Source organism: Bubalus kerabau, chromosome 6 (genome assembly GCF_029407905.1).
Source record: "Bubalus kerabau isolate K-KA32 ecotype Philippines breed swamp buffalo chromosome 6, PCC_UOA_SB_1v2, whole genome shotgun sequence".
Classification (NCBI taxonomy): domain Eukaryota; kingdom Metazoa; phylum Chordata; class Mammalia; order Artiodactyla; family Bovidae; genus Bubalus; species Bubalus kerabau.
The window spans coordinates 119,775,757-119,797,381 of record NC_073629.1 but is presented as its reverse complement, the minus strand read 5'-3'; the positions used below and the strand labels follow the sequence as shown (position 1 = coordinate 119,797,381).

The following is a 21,625-nucleotide window of genomic DNA, read 5'->3' as shown; positions in this document are numbered from 1 at the left end:
GCGTGGCAGAATTTTATTAAAGTAAGAAAAGGGCCAGAGAAAGGTTCTGACATGGACATCAGAAGGGGGATGGAGAGTGCCCCCCTCTCTAGTCTAAGCAAGGGAGTTATGTACTTTTATATTGGTTTTACAATAAATCAAAAGAATGTCTCAAGGTTGTAAGGATCTTACTAGACCCACTCCCATAATTTACATTTTTAAGATAACAGGATCAGCCAGAAGGTTTTCAGGAAGGAGAAACTATCCTCAAGATTCTCAAGCAGGATACACTATTGTTATATAACCCTTACTAAGGAATGTAGGAAAAAAACATTTGTCATTTCCTCCTCCTTGAGAATTCCAGACCCCTATCTTCTCTTTGAGAGCCCCAGACTCCTCTCTCCTCCTCAGGGACCCCAGACTTCTTATCAACCTGCCTAGGAATTGGCTTTCTCACCATCTCATACCAAACACTGGGCGTCCTCCACAGAGTGAGTGCTCCAATCATACTCTGTTGTTCTGTTCAGTCACTAAGTCGTGTCCAACTCCTTGCGACTCCATGGACTGCAGCACACCAGGCTTCCTTGTCCTCCACTATCTCATGGGGTTTGCTCAAACTCATGTCCATTGAGTCGGTGATGCCATCCAACCATCTCATCCTCTGTTGCCCCCTTCTCCTCCTGCCTTCAACCTTTCCCAGCCTCAGGGTCTTTTCCAATGACTTGGTTCTTTGCATCAGGTGGCCAAAGTATTGGAGCTTCAGCATCAGTCCTTCCAATGAATATTGAGGGTTGATTTCCTTTAGGATTGACTGGTTTGATCTCCTTGCAGCCCAAGAGACTCTCAAGAATCTTCTCCAGCACCACAATTCAAAAGTGTCATTTCTTTGGTGCCTGTCTTTTTTTATGGTCCAAGCATACTTAGGAATTAGAGGATATGTTTATGTTTCAGGTCAGCTGGAGCTCATCTAAAAGAAGGGTGGGTATCTAGTTGTCCCTTGGCCATGGGCAGTGGATCACTGAGGGGATCCTGTTCTCCAAAAGAATACAACCTTGTGACCTTGACCTGCTCCTTCTCATTTGCTCCCACCTGCTTTCTGCTGTCTGCCGCTTGTTTCCTTGCTGAGAGCCATGTCACCCTATGGGAATGGAAACCTCTCAGTGATGCCTCTGCAGGAGTTTGTGCTGGATGGGTTTGGGGGTGGCCCACAGACCCAGTCCCTGCTGTTTGCTCTGTTCCTTGTTCTGTACTTGGTGGACATCCTGGGGAACCTCACCATGATCGTGGTCATTACGCTGGATGCCCGTCTGCACTCCCCAATGTACTTCTTCCTCAAGAACCTCTCCTTCCTGGACTTGTGCTACTCATCTGTCATCTACCCCAAGGCCCTGTTTGACTTAATGTCGTCGACCAAGGTCATCACCTTTGCAGGATGTGTCACCCAGTTTTTCTTCTTCTCCACCATGATCACCACTGAGGGATTCCTCTTGGCCGTGATGGCCTATGACCACTTCATGGCCATCTGCAACCCCCTGCTTTACCCCATCTCCATGCGCCCCTCGGTCTGTGCCCTCTTGATGCTGGGCTGCTACTGTGGGGGCTCCTTCAACTCCATCCTGCAGCTCCAACCACATCGACTACTTCCACTGTGATGTGCCGCCTCTGCTCAAGCTTGCCTGTGCTGACACTACAATCAATGAGCTGGTCATGTTTGGTCTCTGTGGCCTCGTAATTGTGGGCACCATACTTGTGGTCCTTGTCTCCTATGGCTACATCACAGTGACCATCCTGAGGATGCGCTCAGGAGGAGGGAGACACAAGCTCTTCTCCACCTGTGGCTCCCACATGACAGCCGTGTCCCTCTTTTATGGGACTGCCTTTATCATGTATGCCCAGCCGGGAGCTGTGCAGTCCATGGAGCAGGGCAAGGTGGTCTCTGTCTTCTACACCCTGGTCATCCCGATGCTCAACCCCCTCATCTACAGTCTGAGAAACAAGGACGTGAAGGATGCCCTGTGGAGACTGGGCCAGAAGCACACAGCCACGTGAAGGAGGGTGACTGCAGAGACTGGTTTTCCTGAGGGCAGGATAACAGGGCTTTGGAGGAGGCCCTGGGTTTAGTTTGAGGAATTAATTCCTCATTCATTTAATTTATTCTTTCATCCTATATTTTATTTAATCCTTCTTGGAAGCATATCCTGGACAAAAAAATAACTGCAAGTATGAGATGAAAAATGAATAAGGCATTTACTTGCCAACAGAAAATTAATATCCTTAAAGGGTAAGACTCCAAGCTCAAAGTCTAGGTAACAGAGTGGGCAGAGTGGTGAGCAGAGTCTCTGAAATAGCATATGTGTCCGAATTCAACATCCTTCACTGAAGACATGAAACTACACAAACTCTGATGCCTCCTCTTCAGTTCACTTCACTGAATCCATGTAAATATGTGCTCTGCATTCCCCCTCAGCCACCTAGAAGGGGGGCATTGGTAGGCTCAGCCTTGCCCCTTCTTTAGTGATAACATGCGGGTCAGTTATGGGGAGTCAGGAAGACCATGCTTCCCTCAGTGCTGCAGCGGGCTGTTCCTCCCCTCCCCCTTCTGTTCACTGATGCTACCACCCAACAAGGCAGCAGGGAACTCCTCTGCTCCTGCTTTAGATGCTCCTAGTGCTCCCTGTCTTGGGTTTCTCCCCTTAGGAGTCCCAGAGATGCCCCAAATCCATAGTTCTACTGATCTTTCACAACCCAGCCTGACACGTGACAGTGTCCTGGCTAGTTAAGACCACAGAATATGGTGCACAGGTATCTCTGAATAAGGAGGAAGGTCCTGGTATCTATTGCAGAGGCAGAAGTTAGAGAGGGAAGGTGCACTTTCTTGGCAGAGAGCACAGCTCCCTGCTCTCTGCCCCACTCTCCCCAGGGTAGCCTGGACCCTCAATCCTGACTTGCCTGTTCAGAGCTCCATCTTCATTGCTCCCTGGACTCAACACACAGCCTGGACTCAGAGCCCAATGGCCTCCTTGTCATAGGTCCCTAGAGTCATCCACTCCCATGGTCACTACCAGAAGGTGGTCCCCTGGACATGGTATGGTCTGCACCCTATATGGTCAGTGGGGATGTGCCCTGCCTCTGATCACAGCTCTCCATCTCCCTGCTCTCCTGCTCAGGAGAACTGTGGGTGAGGGGCTAGAACACCCAAGTCATCAGACTGTTGATCACCATTACTGAAGGGGTAGATAATCCAAGGACCCTTCTGGATTCTTGATCCCATTGTCTCATCTTTGGGCTCCAAAATTAATTCAAAGCCTTCCATAGATTACTGTATTCCTCTCACATAATGCCTTCACTCTGAGGAGTGCCTACAATTTTCCATTCCCAAATGACATGCCTCCTTGTCATCCCATGCTATTATATAATTCTATCTCATACTCTCTCTTTCTTCATCTCTTTTATTCTCCTCACTCTCCTCCTCTTTTCCTCATCTTTCTTCCTTCCTTCTTTCTCTCTCTCTCTCATCTATTTTATTTTTGTCACTCCATGGAATACTTCATTTAAATTTGCAAATGAAAGAAAAAGCACAATATGTTGTCTGCGATTCTAGATTTCTCATCATTATGTCCATTTAATGGTACAAACAGAAAGGAATCTGTGGATCTTAGAAGACCCTTAATTCTAAATTTGACTAAATCAGGAAAGCTTGTCTGATTTTAGATTGAGTAGAAATTCTCAAACACTCTTAAAGAGAATTATTTTTAAAACCCTACAGGTTGGCTTTACCCCTGGTTGATCTTTACACTGAAGATCACTGTAAGGTGTCAGAAGTGGTTTATTTGGCTTTTTATCCTGTTAATGGTTTGCAAGCTGCTGGTACACAGTAGGTTCTTAGTTCACACCTAACCTACTGCCTGATTCCAATTTGAGTTCAGTGTTAACTAGTCACTGATCCCCAAAATATGCATGATGCAACTCTAGGTTTTTTATTCTCCTTAAGTGGAAAATAAATCCATTACACTTCAAGACCATACTGTAGTTTTGACGTTGATTCTCTACTAACTTTTATAAGTTTCTACCTTTTTATAATCCAAAAAAATAGCATTTTTGTTGTAACTAATTTTGAGCATGCTGTTCAGTAGTGTTTAGCATAGTCACCTTGTTGTAAATCAGATCTCTGAACTTGTTGTATATCAGATCTCCAATCTTGCAGTCCTGAAACTCCATGCCCCTAAACAATAACTCCCTGTTTCCCCATTATCTCCACCACTGGCAGCCACCATTCTACTTTCTATCCTAACGAATGTGACTTCTTCAGATACTCCAGAAAAGTACAACCTACAGCATTCGTCTTTTGGGGGTTTGGTTGTTTCACTTAGCATAGTGTCCTCAAGATTTAGCCATTTTGAAGCATCTGACTGTATTTCCATCCTTTTTAAGGCTGAAGAGTATTCCATCGCATGCGTATATTTTGTTTCCATCTTCATCCACCAAGGAACACTTGGGTTGCCTCCACTTTTAGACTATGCAGAAGAGTGTTGCTATGTAAATGGGCATGCAAATATCTCTTAGACAGACTACCTCTTTTCTTTCTTTTCTTTTTTATAGTATCTATTTAGATGTTTTATTACATCATATAATAATTCTTTTTCAATTTTGGGAAGAACCCTATATTACTCTTCATAGTAGATGCACCATTTTTCTTCCCATCAACAGGGCAAAATCATTACAATTTCTCCACATAATAGCCAACACATATTCTTTTCTCTTTCATGTCAGCCATTTAATGATTGTAAAGTATGAGCATTTTCTTATATGTTTGTTGGCAATTTGTAGATCATCTTTAGAGAAATGCCTTCAAGTAATATGAAAATTTTAAATACAGTTATTGGCTTAACTGTAGTAATTTTTATGTATTCCAAATATTATCCTCTTATTGGACATCTGCAAACATTTTCCCCACCCCACAGCTTGCCTTTCCACACTGTTATTACTATTTAAGTCTTTAACAAACACGTTTTTAAGTTTGATGTCATCCCACATGTCTATTTCACTTTTGTTTCATATCCTGTTGATGTCATATCCAAGAAACCATGCCTAAATCTAAGACTATTAGCTTCTCTCTTATGTTTTTTCCATGGATTTAAGAGACTCGGCTCATCCATTTAGGATTTCATTCCATTTTAAAGTGGTTTTTGTTCATGATGCAAGGTAAAGGGCCAGCTTTATAGTGGTGTACATACACAGCTAGTTTTCCGATGACATTTGTTGAAGAGGCTGTGTTTTCTCCATGGGACATTTGTTGGAGGTCATTTGACTAAAACCATGAAGGTTCACTACTGAGCTCTCTATCCTGCCCCATTGTTCAACCAGTCTGTCTTTGTGCCAGTACCATACTGTTTTGATTACTGTAGCTTTTATATTAAGAAATAAAGAAGTCTGAGACCCCCAAATTTCTTTTCAAGTTGGTTTTGGTAATATAGCCTCCCTGAGACTCTATATGAATTTAAAATGTGTTTTCATTTTCTAGAAAAAATAACATTGTGATTTTGATAAGGGTTGCATTGAATCTCAGAACATCGGGTAATATTGTGATCTTCCAACTCATGCACTTGGGATATCTTTCATTTATGTTGAATACCTTTAACTTCTTTCAGCTATGATTTCTAGTTTTATATCCCTAAGTCTTTTGTCCCCTTGGCTAAGATTAGTCCTTAGTATTTTATTCTTTTTGATATTTTTGTAAATGGATTGGCTTTATTAATTCCTTTTTATGTAGTTCATTAATAGTGCATATTAGTGCTTCTCATTTTAATGTATTGATTTTATATATTGACACTTTGCTAAATTTTGTATTTCTAACACATTTTTCATGGATATTTAGGGTTTTGTATACATCCGTGAACTTCCTGATGTTCAAGCTGGTTTTAGAAAAGGCAGAGGAACCAGAGATCAAATTGCCAACATCCGCTGGATCATGGAAAATGCAAGAGAGTTCCAGAAAGACATCTATTTCTGCTTGATTGACTATGCCAAAGCCTTTGACTGTGTGGATCACAATAAACTGTGGAAAATTCTGAAAGAGAGGGGAATACCAGACCACCTGATCTGCCTCTTGAGAAATTTGTATGCAGGTCAGGAAGCAACAGTTAGAACTGGGCATGGAACAACAGACTGGTTCCAAATAGGAAAATGAGTTCGTCAAGGCTGTATATTGTCACCCTGTTTATTTAACTTCTATGCAGAGTACATCATGAGAAACGCTGGACTGGAAGAAACACAAGCTGGAATCAAGATTGCCAGGAGAAATATCAATAACCTCAGATATGCAGATAACACCACCCTTATGGCAGAAAGTGAAGAGGAACTCAAAAGCCTCTTGATGAAAGTGAAAGTGGAGAGTGAAAAAGTTGGCTTAAAGCTCAACATTCAGAAAACGAAGATCATGGCAACCGGTCCCACCACTTCATGGGAAATAGATGGGGAAACAGTGGAAACAGTGTCAGACTTTATTTTTCTGAGCTCCAAAATCACTACAGATGGTGAGTGCAGCCATGAAATTAAAAGACGCTTACTCCTTGGAAGGAAAATTATGACCAACCTAGATAGCATAGTCAAAAGCAGGGACATTACTTTGCCAACAAAAGTCTGTCTAGTCAAGGCTATGGTTTTTCCACTGGTCATGTATGGATGTGAGAGTTGGACTGTGAAGAAGGCTGAGCACCAAAGAATTGATGCTTTTGAACTGTGGTGTTGGAGAAGACTCTTGAGAGTCCCTTGAACTGCAAGGAGATCCAACCAGTCCATTCTGAAGGAGATCAGCCCTGGGATTTCTTTGGAAGGAATGATGCTGAAGCTGAAACTCCAGTACTTTGGCCACCTCATGCGAAGAGTTGACTCATTGGAAAATACCCTGATGCTGGGAGGGATTGGGGGCAGGAGGAGAAGGGGACGACAGAGGATGAGATGGCTGGATGGCATCACTGACTCAATGGACGTGAGTCTCGGTGAACTGTGGGAGTTGGTGATGGACAGGGAGGCCTGGTGTGCTGCAATTCATGGGGTCCCAAAGAGTCGGACAAGACTTAGCGACTGATCTGATCTGATACATAATATCATGTCATCTGTAGATATAGATATTTTTAAATTCCTTATCAACTTGAATCTCTTTTATGTCTTTTTCATGCCTACCTGCTCTAGTCAGGACCTGCAGTACTATGTTAAATAGAGGTGGCAAGAGACATTCTTATTTTGTTCCTAATCTTAGAAGAAAAGCTTTTACTAGAGAGTATGATGTTAGCTGTGGGAGTTCCTATGTGGATTTCACTTAGTTGAACTTTTTCTTTCATTTTCTATTTGTTTTTTTAATATACAATTAAAGGGAATTGGATTTTTAAAACATTCACCTACATTAGTTGAGCTGATCTTGGGATTTTCCCCCATCATCCTCTTAATGTACTGAGTTACAGTCTTTGATTTCCAAAACATCACAAGTTTTCATTGTATTTACTTATATCAGTTCAGTTCAGTTCAGTCACTCAGTTGTGTCTGACTCTTTGCGACCCCATGAATCGCAGCACACCAGGCCTCCCTGTCCATCACCAACTCCCGGAGTTCACTCAGACTCACGTCCGAGTCAGTGATGCCATCCAGGCAACACCACAGTTCAAAAGCATCAATTCTTTGGTGCTTAGCTTTCTTTATGTATTTACTTACATACTAGTCAGTAACACTATTTTCTCTCTCCTCCCCCCCCCCATATTTTTATGTATCATGCACATAAATGTTTGTTATCATCAAAGCATTTATTTAGTAGGAAAGAGAATAAATATCTTGTATCACCTTGACTCAAACTTCACACAGAAAAAAAAAAATCCCTAATACCCTCCCCATACTCTTTACCATTCATCCTGAGCGCACCCGGATGCAGGGCTTTGCCACCTCCCATCGAGCAATGATAAGCATTGACTGAAAGGGCCCATTGCCTCCACTTGGCCTCTTGTCAACTCACCTTCACTACCATCATCAAAGAGAATTGTTCGAGAAATAATCAAAATACACGGACAAATTTCCACCTGGAGAGACTGACTTCAGTGGGACTAGGCTTGGCATCAGTGGCTCAGATCTGACAAACAGTGTCTCTCATGGAGGAACCAGGTCAGTGGTCTGAGGAGAATGTGGTGGTTCCACTTGCGTTGGATGTTTCCAGGGTTCCTGCCCCATCACACCAAGGCCATGGGTGACACTGTCATTAGAGATGATGATCCAGACCTCCAGCCACAGCATCCACCTTCCTAGTCTCAGAATGGAAGACACGAATATTTATATTGATACTAATATTATACTTTCTTTATAATATACTTATATTTATACTTATGAATACTTAGTTGTAATACAAATGTCATATTTATACTAATATTATATAATATATAAAATACTAAAATAAAATCCAATTATGGAACTTTTCATCACCCAAACACAGACAAAGAAATTTTTCTAAATCTCATTTCTTGTCCTCCAAAGTTAAATACTATCTTGACTCTAAAATCAATGCCATTAATTCTTGGTAGAATTTATATACAACAGAAAAAATTGATTCTAAAATAGGATCAGTTCAGTTCAGACACTCACTCTGTCCAACACTTTGTGACCCCCATGGACCACAGCACTCCAGGCCTCCCTGTCCATCACCAACTCCCAGAGCTTACACAAGCTCATGTCCATTGAGTTGGTGATGCCATCCAACCATCTCATCCTCTGTTGTCCCCTTCTCCTCCTGCCCTCAATCCATCCCAGCATCAAGGTATTTTCCAATGAGTCAACTCTTCACATGAGATGGCCAAAGTACTGGAGCTTCAGCTTCAACATCAGTCCTTCCAATGAACACCCAGGGCTGATCTCCTTTAGAATGGACTGGTTGGATCTCCTTGCAGTCCAAGGGATTCTCAAGAGTCTTCAACACCACAGTTCAAAAGCATCAATTCTTCAGCGCTCAGCTTTCTTCACAGTCCAACTCTCAAATCCTTACATGACCACTGGAAAAACCATAGTCTTGACTAGATGGACTTTTGTTGGCAAAGTAATATCTCTGCTTTTTAATATGCTGTCTAGGTTGGTCATAACTTTCCTTCCAAGGAGTAAGCGCCTTTTAATTTCATGGCTGCAGTCACCATCTGCAGTGATTTTAGAGTCCAAAAAATAAAGTCTGCCACTGTTTCCACTGTTTCCCCATCTAATTGCCATGAAGTGATGGGACTGGATGCCATGATCTTCGTTTACTGAATGTTGAGCTTTAAGCCAACTATTTCACTCTCCTCTTTCACTTTCATCAAGAAGCTTTTTAGTTCTTCTTCTGCCATAAGGATGGTGTCATGTGCATATCTGAGATTATTGATATTTCTCCCAGAAATCTTGATTCCAGCCTGTGCTTCTTCCAGCCCAGCATTTCTCATGATGTACTCTGCATAGAAGTTAAATAAGCAGGGTGACAATATACAGCTTTGATGTATTCCTTTTCCTATTTGGGACCAGTCTGTTGTTCCATGTCCAGTTTTAACTGTTGCTTCTTGGCCTGCATACAGATTTCTCAGAAGTCAGGTCAGGTGGTCTGGTATTCCCATCTCTTTCAGAATTTTCCACAGTTTATTGTGATCCACAGTCAAAGGCTTTGGCATAGTCAGTAAAGCAGAAATAGATGTTTTTCTGGAACTCTCTTGCTTTTTTTTTTTTTTTAAAGAAAACATGTTTAATCTTACAGCACAGTACCTTCAGAAGCACACAGTACAGTACAGCAGCTGGCATACGGGGTTGGCATGCCTGTTTGCATCCCATAGGTTTTGTCACATGCATCATGCCATGCAGCCTCCACTGCAGCATCATACAGAATGATGTCTCTGCCCTAAAAGTCCTCCATCCTCCTATTCATTCCTTGCTTCCCTTCCTAACTCCTGGCAACCACTGGTCTTTTTACTGTCTCTATGGTTTTGCATTTTCTAGACAGTCATGTAGTTGGAATTCATACTAGATATTTAATAAACCCTTGTTTAATGAATGGATAATTGATAGCTGTTTTGACAACCCATGTGAGCTTTGGTGAGGGCTGTACCAGTGAGGCTATTGAGAGGGGAATAGGCTAGTGAGACATAGTGGGATGGAATGAACAGGGCATAGTAACAGAGCAGGAGAAGGAGTGGCTAAAGTTGATGCTTTCACATTCTAATCCAAATGTCCTGAACAAGGGGATAAATGCGTAGACATCAGTGCAATGTCCTGAAATAATTTCTTCTTACCCAGGTCATAGAGGAAGAGTTGTATGCTCAAGCTCTTATCCTAGAATCACTTAACACAACCCTCTACCAAACCCAGATGGAACTCCAGAGAGAGGTGAATCTTGGCTGGAGTGGGGATGGGAGCTGGAGGGAGGAACCCTCTGCCATGTAGCTCTGCCCTGCGTGACTCTAATTTAGGAAAGATGGCTATTAAAATGTACCTGTCTTTCAGAAAGCTGTGGTAGCAACTCTGGAGAAAACACTCCAGATCAAGCTTACTGAAGCTGAAGACAAGTTTAAGTACACCATACACAATCTGACAGAAGAAAACATTCATCTAAGGTATGAATGATGCTGCTCAGAAAGACGTGACTGAATTATCTTCAGAAAGTGATAGCAGGAATTCCCTGGCAGCCCAGTGGTTACAATTCTGTGCTTCCACTGCAGGGGGCCTGGGATCAATCCTTGATCAGGGGACTATGATTCCACATGTTGTGTGGTGATGGGTGAGGAATGGGTGGAAATGAACCTAGGTATTCCCTCATGAAGTCAAGGCACAGGCACTGTCAGGAGGGGGATATTCGCTGGCCACAGAAGTTACCTTCTGAGGTCAGCACTTTTAAAGTGATGTTGGGAGACTCCTCTCCCTTTCCTATGTTAGTTTTTAATGCAAAATAACACATGAGGTTTATCTGAGACTCTCTGGGTTTATTCAGTTTTATGACTGAGAATTATTTTTAAATCCATGGCCTTGAGCCTTGTGATTTTCTATTAAGGGCTTTATGCCTTGAAGGCCTTCTTTACTTATGGGGTATTAATAAATGCTAGAAAGAGGTTCTAGCAGAACTTCTTTCTAGAGAAGGCAATGGCACCCCACTCCAGTACTTTTGCCTGGAAAATCCCATGGATGGAGGAGCCTGGTAGGCTGCAGTCCATGGGGTCGCTGGAGTCAGACACGACTGAGTGACTTCACTTTCACTTTTCATTTTCATGCATTGGAGAAGGAAATGGCAACCCACTCCAGTGTTCTTGCCTGGAGAATCCCAGGGACGGGGAAGCCTGGTGGGCTACAGTCTGTGGGGTCGCACAGAGTCGGACACGACTGAAGTGACTTAGCTTAGCAGAAAGAGGTTCTGAGGGATCTATTTGAATATCTTGATGGCAAGTGCACTGTGAATTTTTCCAGTATCAGTTGGAGAGTTTGCCCATAAGAAAGATAGTTGATTCAGGAGGGACAGATGATCAATGTTTCCAGAATAAGTTTTAGGTCCACGACAGATGGAGCAAATAAAAGATGTCACAGGGTCTTTAAATTCACCTAGTTGGTTGTTTTGATGATTGTAGTCAAATTCTAGAATTATTTTATATAGGGAGAAAAAAATTCCAGCAAGACACTTCTCTAAGAAGTCTCAGCTTAATAAATGGGTAGAGATGAGGGAACTAAGGAGAAAGGGACGTGTGTCTCAAAGGACCTAAACAAAAGGAAGTAAGTGCAGAGACAGGACCCTCTTGTGGCTCATTAGAGATCCCCTCTCTTTGAAGTGTTTTAGAACTCTGAGGCAAGGGCCGCTTTATTGTAGTGGGGCTGAGCACTGAGAATGTGGCTCTGATGTCTTTTAGGACTGAAAGAGATTCATCCCCAACTTGGAGAAAAGTTTCTTCAAACCAGTTGGGAGGGAGGATTGGGAAGAGCCCCTGGAGTTCCTTGGAGCCCTATCACTGAGAATTGAAAGGATGTTGGAAAGGCTGGTTAAGAGGGCTGAAGCAACCTGAAGTGCTAGACTCTGTAAAATCTCTTTTCCAATGTCCTGGCTCTTTGCAATAACAGGAGAAACTAGGAGGATTCTTGTCTGGCTTAGGAAATTTAGTTTGTGAAATTGAAGATAAGAATTTTGGTGGTCTTCTTTATGGGTGACTCATCCATGAGTGTCAGAGAGCTGATTTGCCAGATGAACTAAATCTGGAGTGGATGTAAATTCACCATTCTGAGGGTCCTTTTAGCAGGGGAAGATTTCAGTTCAACCCATTAATAAGTACAGTTAAAAGCTTCCTGGGTAGAATCAAACTCTTTAGGAAGACAAGAATTTTCTTTAAAAACAATCTGAAGTCAATTGTAATTTGTCATGAACAGGTTTGTTACATTTTTATGTGCAAGCTTGAATTTTCTTCTAATCAACAGGCTTTGGAAAAGCCCTAGGAATCATGGGATGAAGTCATCTAGCAGTTGCTCAAGCCATATAAGTTAGTAGTTTCCTGGTTGTAATTTTTGAGATCTGTTAGGATTTTCTTTTTTTTTTTTTTTTTAATTTTATTTTATTTTTAAACTTTACATAACTGTATTAGATTTGCCAAATATCAAAATGAATCCACCACAGGTATACATGTGTTCCCCATCCTGAACCCTCCTCCCTCCTCCCTCCCCATTCCATCCCTCTGGGTCGTCCCAGTGCACCAGCCCCAAGCATGCAGTATCGTGCATCGAACCTGGACTGGCAACTCATCTCTTGCTTTTTTGATGATCCAGCGGATTTTGGCAATTTGATCTCTGGTTCCTCTGCCTTTTGTAAAACCAGCTTGAACATCTGGAAGTTCACGGTTCACGTATTGCTGAAGCCTGGCTTGAAGAATTTTGAGCATTACTTTACTAGCATGTGAGATGAGTGCAATTGTGAGGTAGTTTGAGCATTCTTTGGCATGGCCTTTCTTTGGGATTGGAATGAAAACTGACCTTTTCCATTCCTGTGGCTACTGCTGAGTTTTCCAAATTTGCTGGCATATTGAGTGAAGCACTTTCAACAGCATCCTCCTAAAACGATTTGAAAGAGCTCAACTGGAATTCCATCACTTCCACTAGCTTTGTTCATAGTGATGCTTCTTTTTTTTTTTTTTAATTTTATTTTATTTTTAAACTTTGCAATATTGTGTTAGTTTTGCCAAATATCGAAATGAATCCGCCACAGGTATACATGTGTTCCCCATCCTGAACCCTCCTCCCTCCTCCCTCCCCATACCCTCCCTCTGGGTCGTCCCAGTGCACCAGCCCCAAGCATCCAGTATCGTGCATCGAACCTGGACTGGTGACTTGTTTCATACATGATATTATACATGCTTCAATGCCATTCTCCCAAATCTTCCCACCCTCTCCCTCTCCCACAGAGTCCATAAGACTGTTCTATACATCAGTGTCTCTTTTGCTGTCTCATACACAGGGTTATGCTTCTTAAGGCCCACTTGACTTCACATTCCAGGATATCTGGCTCTAGGTGAGTGATCACACCATCGTGGTTATCTGGGTTGTGAAGATCTTTTTTGTACAGTTCTTTTTCAAAGAATATGTAGAGGACTTTTTAAAAAGAAAAAGCAAGAGGGACCATTCCTGAAAAAAAGCTAGATATGTTTTAGTGCAAACAGTTGAAACTGCTGCTGCTGCTGCTGAGTCACTTCAGTCATGTCCGACTCTGTGTGACCCCATAGACGGCAGCCCACCAGGCTCCCCCATCCCTGGGATTCTCCAGGCAAGAACGCTGGAGTGGGTTGCCATTTCCTTCTCCAATGCATTAAAGTGAAAAGTGAAAGTGAAGTCGCCCAGTCATGTCCTACCCTCAGTGACCCCATGGACTGCAGCCTACCAGGGTCCTCCGTCCATGGGCAAACAGTTGAAACTAGTTTTGTCAAATATCTAAAAGAACAATAAGAAAGGAAACTCAAATGGCCAAAATAATTCAGAAAGTTACTAGAATTCATTGTGAATTTAGGAAACTCAAATTAAAACAAAGCAACGTGTATCTAACACACTCAGAAAATGAGGGAATATGGTGAAAACAAAGACTCCCACACTGCTTATTGCAGCCCGTTGGTACAATCAGTTTGAGAGAAAAGTGGTCAGATAACTGTTAATGTAGGAAAGAAGCTTATGCAATGCAGTTGCTCACCAAGAAGAGCAAAAGGCTAGAACGATTTATAGGAAGAATAAATCACCACCCTTTTGCTTTGGATGTTACAGATGTAGACAGACCATATTTCTAGAGAATTAGAAGAGAAAAGAGAGATTGGCAAGGGTAACCTCTATGCTCACCTTATTAGACAACACCATGGTCATGGAGCACCTTATAGACTGCCTCAGTCCCATGGAACCAGGACTTCTTAAAAGAGAAGTCTTATCTTTTCAGTTGTGTAGAGTAAGGGGATGACAAAATGAATAAGAATAGAAGAAAAGGAGTCTCTATAATGTAAAATTAACATGAAAATTAATGAAGTTGAGAAAAAATATGTCTTTGTACTCAAGAATCCTTCTCTAGATATACACTTTAAAGGGGAAAAAATATCCATTGCATAACACGCACTATTAAAAAAACACATAAAAATGAAGTAACCTAAATGTCTCTCTAAAGGAGATTCTGCAAGTAATTAGGGTATGCTTTCATGTTTAAAGCAATTGAAATAAGTGAACTAGAACATGGAAGGATTGGGAAAGGTGATCAAGTTCCCTGCAGAGTGCATTTTGACATAGAGCTGGAGAGGTGATACACCCTTGAGATAGGAGAGAGAAAGTGTATTGCTGACCTTGCCAGGTAAAAGCAAACTCCCTCTCTGCTCTCCTGTGTCAGTCATCAGGGCCACCACAAATAATTAACACACAGTTGGCAACTTATAGCGATAGGAACCTACTCTCTCGTAGGTCAGGAGGATAGATGTCCAAAATCAAGTTTTCAGCAGTTCTGGCTGCCTTTTAAATTTCTTTAAAAAAAATTCTTCCCTGCCTTTTCCTAGGTGCTGGAGACTCCCGGTATCCTTGGCACTCCTTCCCCTGTTGCTGTATTGCCCTAACCTCTGCTCAGTCTTTACATGCCCTTTGTCTTTATGTCTCTGTGTCCTTTCCTCCTCTTATAAGGAAATAAGTCATTGGATTTACAGTCCACCTAATCCAGCATGACCTCATCATAACACACTCATTTTGAAAGACCCTATTTTCAAATAAGATCAATTTCTGATTTTTGGGGTGGACTTTTTTTTTGGAGGGAGACTCTATTCACCTTATCATAGTGATGTTCTCTATGCTTCAGGGGAATTTACATTCTACAGTTTCTGAGTATAGTTTTCTATCTACACCCAATAATCTCATTTAGGTAATATGTTGAATTAAATCTAACCTACGACTACAATTTTCCTGTTTGCTTATCAGTTACTGAGACAGTATGATAAACCATGATTTGGATGTTTGCATTTCTTTTTAATTCTGTCAGATTTTCCTTTATATACTTAATCTTTTTAAGTTTCAAACAAATTTAAAATTTTCACATCATCCACTTGAATATTGAGAATTGAAAATTGAATATTTTACTATGAGTCAGTCAGTGTTAGTTACCCAGTCACGTGCAACTCTTTGTGACTCTGTGGACTGTACCCTGCCAAGCTCCCCTGTCCATGGAATTTTCCAGGCAAGAATGTTGGAGTAGGTTGCCATTTCCTTCTCCGATTTCATTATGATATGTCCTTTTAATGAAAAAGACACGTGTACCCCAATGTTCATCACAGCTTTATTTACAACAACTAGGACATTTTGGGGGGCTCCAAAATCACTGCAGATAGTGACTGCAGCCATGAAATTAAAAGATGCTTACTCCTTGGAAGAAAAGTTATGACCAACCTAGATAGCATATTCAAAAGCAGAGACATTACTTTGCCAACAAAGGTCCATCTAGTCAAGGCTATGGTTTTTCCTGTGGTCATGTATGGATGTGAGAGTTGGACTGTGAAGAAAGCTGAGTGCCGAAGAATTGATACTTTTGAACTGCGGTGTTGGAGAAGACTCTTGAGAGTCCCTTGAACTGCAAGGAGATCCAACCAGTCCATCCTGAAGGAGATCAGCCCTGGGATTTCTTTGGAAGGACTGATGCTAAAGCTGAAACTCCAGTACTTTGGCCACCTCATGTGAAGGGTTGACTCATTGGAAAAGACCCTGATGCTGGGAGGTATTGGGGGCAGGAGGAGAAGGGGACGACAGAGGATGAGATGTCTGGATGGCATCACTGACTCAATGGACATGAGTCTGAGTGAACTCCGGGAGTTGGTGATAGACAGGGAGGCCTGGCGTGCTGCGATTCACGGGCCTGCAAAGAGTCGGACACGACTGAGTGACTGAACTGAACTGAGGACATGGATGTAATCTAGATGTCCATTGACAGATGAAGGGAGAAAGAAGCAATGGTACATATATACAGTGGAATATTATTCAGTCATAAAAAGGAATGCATCTGACTCAGTGCTAATGAGATGGATGAACCTAGAACCTATTATGCAGAGTGAAGTCAGTCAGATAGAGAAAACCAAATATCATATATTAATCCATATATATATATATATATATATATTCTAGAAAGATGGCACTTATGAAAGTATTTGCAGGGCAGCAATGAAAACGCAGATGAGGAGAACAATCTTATGGACATGGCGTGGGGGAAGGAGAGGGTGGGACAAAGGGAGATAGTAGCATGGAAACATATACACTACCATGTGTAAAATAGATAACTAGTGGGAATTTGCCCTATGACTCAGGGAACTCGAACCAGGACTCTATGACAACCCAGAGCGGGGGAATGGGGTGGGAGATAGGAGGGAGTTGCAAGAAAAAGGGTGTCCCTGCTATGTGACCTATAGCAGACTCATGTTGATGTATGGCAGAAACCAACACAATATTGTAAAGCAATCATCTTCAATTAAAAATAAATAAAAAATGTTTAATGGATTTAAAAATGTCCTTTTATGAGCAAAATTTTCTCCTGAAATCTACTTTGTCTGATAATTATTGAAATATAGCAGCCTTGGCTTTTTCAGGCTATTTATGATACTACATTTTCCAACTTTTTACTTTCACACTTCCTATATTTTAATAGTAACCATATATCAACTTTATACTTTGTTTTGGGGTTTCTGTCCAGGATTAAAATATTTTGTTTTAATAGATATGCTTACTCAACCTGCATTGAGGGAAGGGCCACATTATAAATGAGAAAACGTTTTGCAGCTTCTGCAGACACAGAGTCCTTCCCATCACTCTTTATCACACCAATATACAAGGATGAAGCAGAGGAGGAAGGACTGCAGGCCAGGAAGCCACACCTGCAGTCCTGAGAAGACCTTTCCAAGATGGCCACTGGTCCTTCTAAAATGACTTGCTTCTTGTCTGGTGGACCACAGTGCTCCCACGGAGATTTCTGGCTTCCTGCCCCTCCTGGTTTGGACAGAGATGTATCAGAGGAAGTTTAGCCACAGGGCTGCATCTTCCTGGGATCCAGGGAATTGGGAGTCTCAGTGCACTCCCAGGCCAAGTCTCACCTAATTGGCCAACTGAGGATGAGAGTCCCAGCTGTGCCCAGTGGAGAGCATCTTCCCCAGCAGAGGGACCAAGGATGCAGGTGCCATGAATACTATCCAGCTGAGGGGGCAAGACAGAGTAACAGGTGAGTTGAGCCAGTCTTCCGCTGGTACTAAGAGCCAAGCACTTCCTGCAGCAGGCAATTGGAGCACATGGTCTGCCTATCACTGTGACCCCAGGTGCTCTCTTCTGCACCCTCCCCACTCTCACTTCCCTGCACAGGAGGCCAGAGCTGAACACGGTGGAGGAGGGTGCTCAACACCACGTCATTATCATCAGCACAGACCTGGGTCAGGAGTCCTCCCCGGGAGCACAGGGTCCTGGGTGGGTCATGCCCCTCCTGACATCACAGGAGCAGGGTGATCACCACTCAACAGATTGTGATCAGCATCACTGACAGGTGAGTCCTGGGAGCCTGGACCTGGACACATCACCACTTATAGCCCCATGGACTGGGCAGGGCCAGTCAAGGCAGAAGTTCTGGACTTTAACAACAGTAGAAATAATTAGGGGGTCTTGTATCACCATGGGTTTAAATTCAGTGGCCTGAGATCTTGCATTTCTGGCCAGCTTTAGACCTCAGACCACACTTGATAAGCTACAGTTTGCAAGGAATAGATGCAGAACACAGTCTTTAAAAACAGAGGCTTGTAGACAACACTGGGTTCTTCTGCCTCCCCCATTGAGGCATTTACCAGGCTCAACTCACAGGCAGGTTTCCTGAGGCCAGCGCTACAGTCACACTGAGTTGTCTCAACAACCAAAGGAATGTGCGAGTTTGTTTTTTTAAAAAACCAAGAGCTTGACTTCCCAGATGAAGATGTCCATCTCTGCTCCTGTGCTTCCCCAGGCATCCTAAGGGTCACTGTTTTGATGACCTAAGGCCACTGAGGTGGATGAATGGCCTTGGGAAACAGAACAGAAACAGGAAGTTGGGAAAACTAGTGGACACAGGAGCAAGACAGCCAGCATGGGGTGGTGGGGAGAAGACAGTCACTCTGGCCACAGTGGCTCTGCTGTATGTATGAGCAAGGTGTGGGCAGAGATGGAAGCAAAAGCTTGGCCTTGGTGAATGTGAGTGTGTGCACAGGTCAGGGCTGGCAGCAAAGGGGTGGGCAGCCATGGCGTGTACAGCAGTGACCCACTCCACTTTTAGCACTGGCTCCAAACCAATATTACCGTGATCCTGCCTAGACATCCCAGGTCATACTGTCCCATCTCATTCATGTGATGGTTGGGGTCAAGTCTCCCAGGAGAGGGAAACTGGACAGCCTTCACTGTAGTCAACCTGTCCTTTATTGGGGAAGTATGGACTCTCTCAGACTACCTTCTAAGAGACTACCTCCCCTGCTTAGGGGAGCTTGGGGTAATCTCTCCTCCACAGATACCACTGACCACCCAACCTCTGCCGGTATATCCCCACTTCCAGGGAACTCACTCCATCCAAAGAGAGCCAGCTCCATGACACTGCAGATCTGACCTCTACAAAATGTGGAATCTGCTCTGAAATAGACTTCCACCCACTGACTAATCTGCTTGCCTTCCAAGGAAGCACAATGGCTCAGCGTCCAACTTCCTTTTTCATTCCTCCATCTTTGGGCAGGATTCCCCTCAACCACTCTTGTGGCCATCACGCAGCTGGTCCCCATGTCTGATGAAAGTGTGGTGGTCAGCCCTGCTCAAGGCAGACAAGGGAGGTCTGGGCTGTGACAGGGACAGGAAGCAGCACCCAGCAGGAGGGCCCAGTCATTGAGCAGATGTAACCGCGTTGGTGGCTCCCATTGCTCCAAGCAATCGCCCCATGGGGTGTGCAGAGGAACCAGGGGCACAAAAGTAATGATGGGGGAGGAAATGCCATGTCCTGAATGTGTCACAGCCCCTGTTCTGCTGTTCTCAGACCATGCAGCTGGGCTCTCCCCTGCTCATGAACTGCCTAACATCTGGGCTTTGCAAGAAAGAACCCTTAGATTCTCAAGGATGTGGAGGACTCTGTTGTTGGTTGCCATCACAGTCTTATCAGAGATAAAGATGCTGAGATAGGTCTCGGGGTCTTCAGGAGAGACAGACATAGTTTCACTTTAGCCTGGTGAGGGCTGGTCCCTGGTCTGCTCCCTCACTGGCCTGGAGTTAGAACCATCACTGGGTCTGTTCCTGATAGCATCAGGTGCTTAATGATTTCTAAAATTAAAAATGAATAAAATAGGGGTGGAAGGTGCAGGATTGGATACTTGAGCAGGTGCAGAAATGGCACCACTCAGCCATCCCCATGGGAAGGGAGAGCATGTCCTGCAAAACAAGGACAGGGAGATGGAAGCCATCCTTACTCTGGAGACTCTCAGCTCAGCAGGACCCCTGGAGCCATCTCATAGAGTGAGTGTTTCAAGCATACTTAGGAATTAGTAAATCAGAGGAAATGTTTACATTTCAGGTCGACCTGAGCTCATCTGGAGCAGAACTGTGTAGCCGGTGGTCTCTTAGTCAGTGAACAGTAAGGTGCTGAAGGGCCCCTGTTATCCAAGAGAAAATGATCTGACTTAGACTGACTTCCCCTTGTTGTCTCCCACTTATTCTCTGCTCTCTGCCCCGTGTCCCCCAGTGCAGGGCCATGCAACCCCCCAAAAGTGGAAACCTCTCAGAGATGCTTCTGCAGGAGTTTGTGCTGGAGGGATTTGATGGTGGTCCGCAGACCCAGGCCCTGCTCTTTGCGGTGTTTCTGGCCCTGTACTTGGTGGCCATCCTAGGGAACCTCACCATGATCGTGGTCATCACCCTGGATGCCCGTCTGCACTCCCCGATGTACTTCTTCCTCAAGAACCTCTCCTTTGTGGACCTGTGCTACTCATCTGTCATCAGCCCCAAGGCCCTGGTCAACTTCCTGTCCTCCTCCAAGGTCATTACCTTTAAGGGATGTGCCACCCAGTTCTTCTTCTTCTCCATGATGGGCACCACTGAGGCATTCCTTTTGGCTGTGATGGCCTATGACCGCTTCGTGGCCATCTGCAGTCCACTGTGCTACCCCATCTCCATGCGCCCCTCGGTCTGTGCCTGCCTGGTGCTGGGCTCCTACTGTGGAGGTTGCTTCAATTCCATCCTTCAGACCAGCTTCACATTCAGCCTCCCATTCTGCAGTTCCAACCACATCAACCACTTCTTCTGTGATGTGATTCCCCTGCTTCAGCTCACTTGTGCCAATACAGCCATCAACAAGCTTGTCATGTTTGGCATTTGTGGCCTCATCATCGTGGGCACCACACTCGTGGTCCTCACCTCCTATGGCTACATCACAGTGACCATCCTGAGGATGCGCTCAGGAGGAGGGAGACACAAGCTCTTCTCCACCTGTGGCTCCCACATGACAGCCGTGTCCCTGTTTTATGGGACTGTTTTTGTCATGTATGCCCAGCCGGGAGCTGTGGCATCCATGGAGCAGGGCAAGGTGGTCTCTGTCTTCTACACCCTGATCATCCCGATGCTCAACCCCCTCATCTACAGCCTGAGAAACAAGGACGTGAAGGATGCTCTGTGGAGACTGGTCCAAAAGCACATAGCCACATGAAAGAGGGTGACTGAAGAGACAGAATGTCCTGAGGGCTGGACATGAGGGCTCTGGGCGAGACAGAGGTTTGGTTGGAAGTATTCGTTCTTCATTCATCCAAGTGATTCTTTCATTCATTTCATTCAACACTGTGAAAGCACATCATGGGCCCCCCATGCAAGTGTGAGATGAAGAGATCAGATAAGGCCCAGAAAAATGATGGTGAATGATGGGGCAAGACCCTAATCTTGAAGTTTGAATAACACAACTGTTAGAGTAGTGAACAGAATATTGAAACAGAATTTATGTCCCAAGTTCAAAAACTTCCAGTGAAGGTATGTAAGTAGATAAACTCTCAGGCCATTCCTATCCCTCCTCCCCTAAATCTACTGTAATTATGAGGTTGGTAATCTCCCCTGAACCACATAGAAGGGGAACCTGAGGACACTCAGCCTTGCCGCTTTCTTGGTAATAGCC

At 43.8% G+C, this 21,625-nt stretch overlaps 1 protein-coding gene and 1 pseudogene across 1 annotated transcript; both read left to right on the top strand.

The window, feature by feature from the left end:
- The first annotated feature begins 1,109 nt into the window (after positions 1-1,109).
- LOC129656359 (olfactory receptor 12-like) lies at positions 1,110-2,028 on the top strand (annotated as a pseudogene).
- An 18,190-nt stretch (positions 2,029-20,218) lies between these two features.
- On the top strand, positions 20,219-21,169 carry LOC129656358 (olfactory receptor 12-like). The gene has a single exon (XM_055587051.1). It carries the CDS (start codon positions 20,219-20,221, stop codon positions 21,167-21,169), a length of 951 nt encoding a protein of 316 aa, XP_055443026.1.
- Positions 21,170-21,625: the final 456 nt, after the last annotated feature.

What these genes read in the sequence shown, in the direction of transcription:
- LOC129656358 (XM_055587051.1), top strand. Translation starts at nt 20,219, where the DNA reads ATGCAACCCCCCAAAAGTGGAAACCTCTCAGAGATGCTTCTGCAGGAG.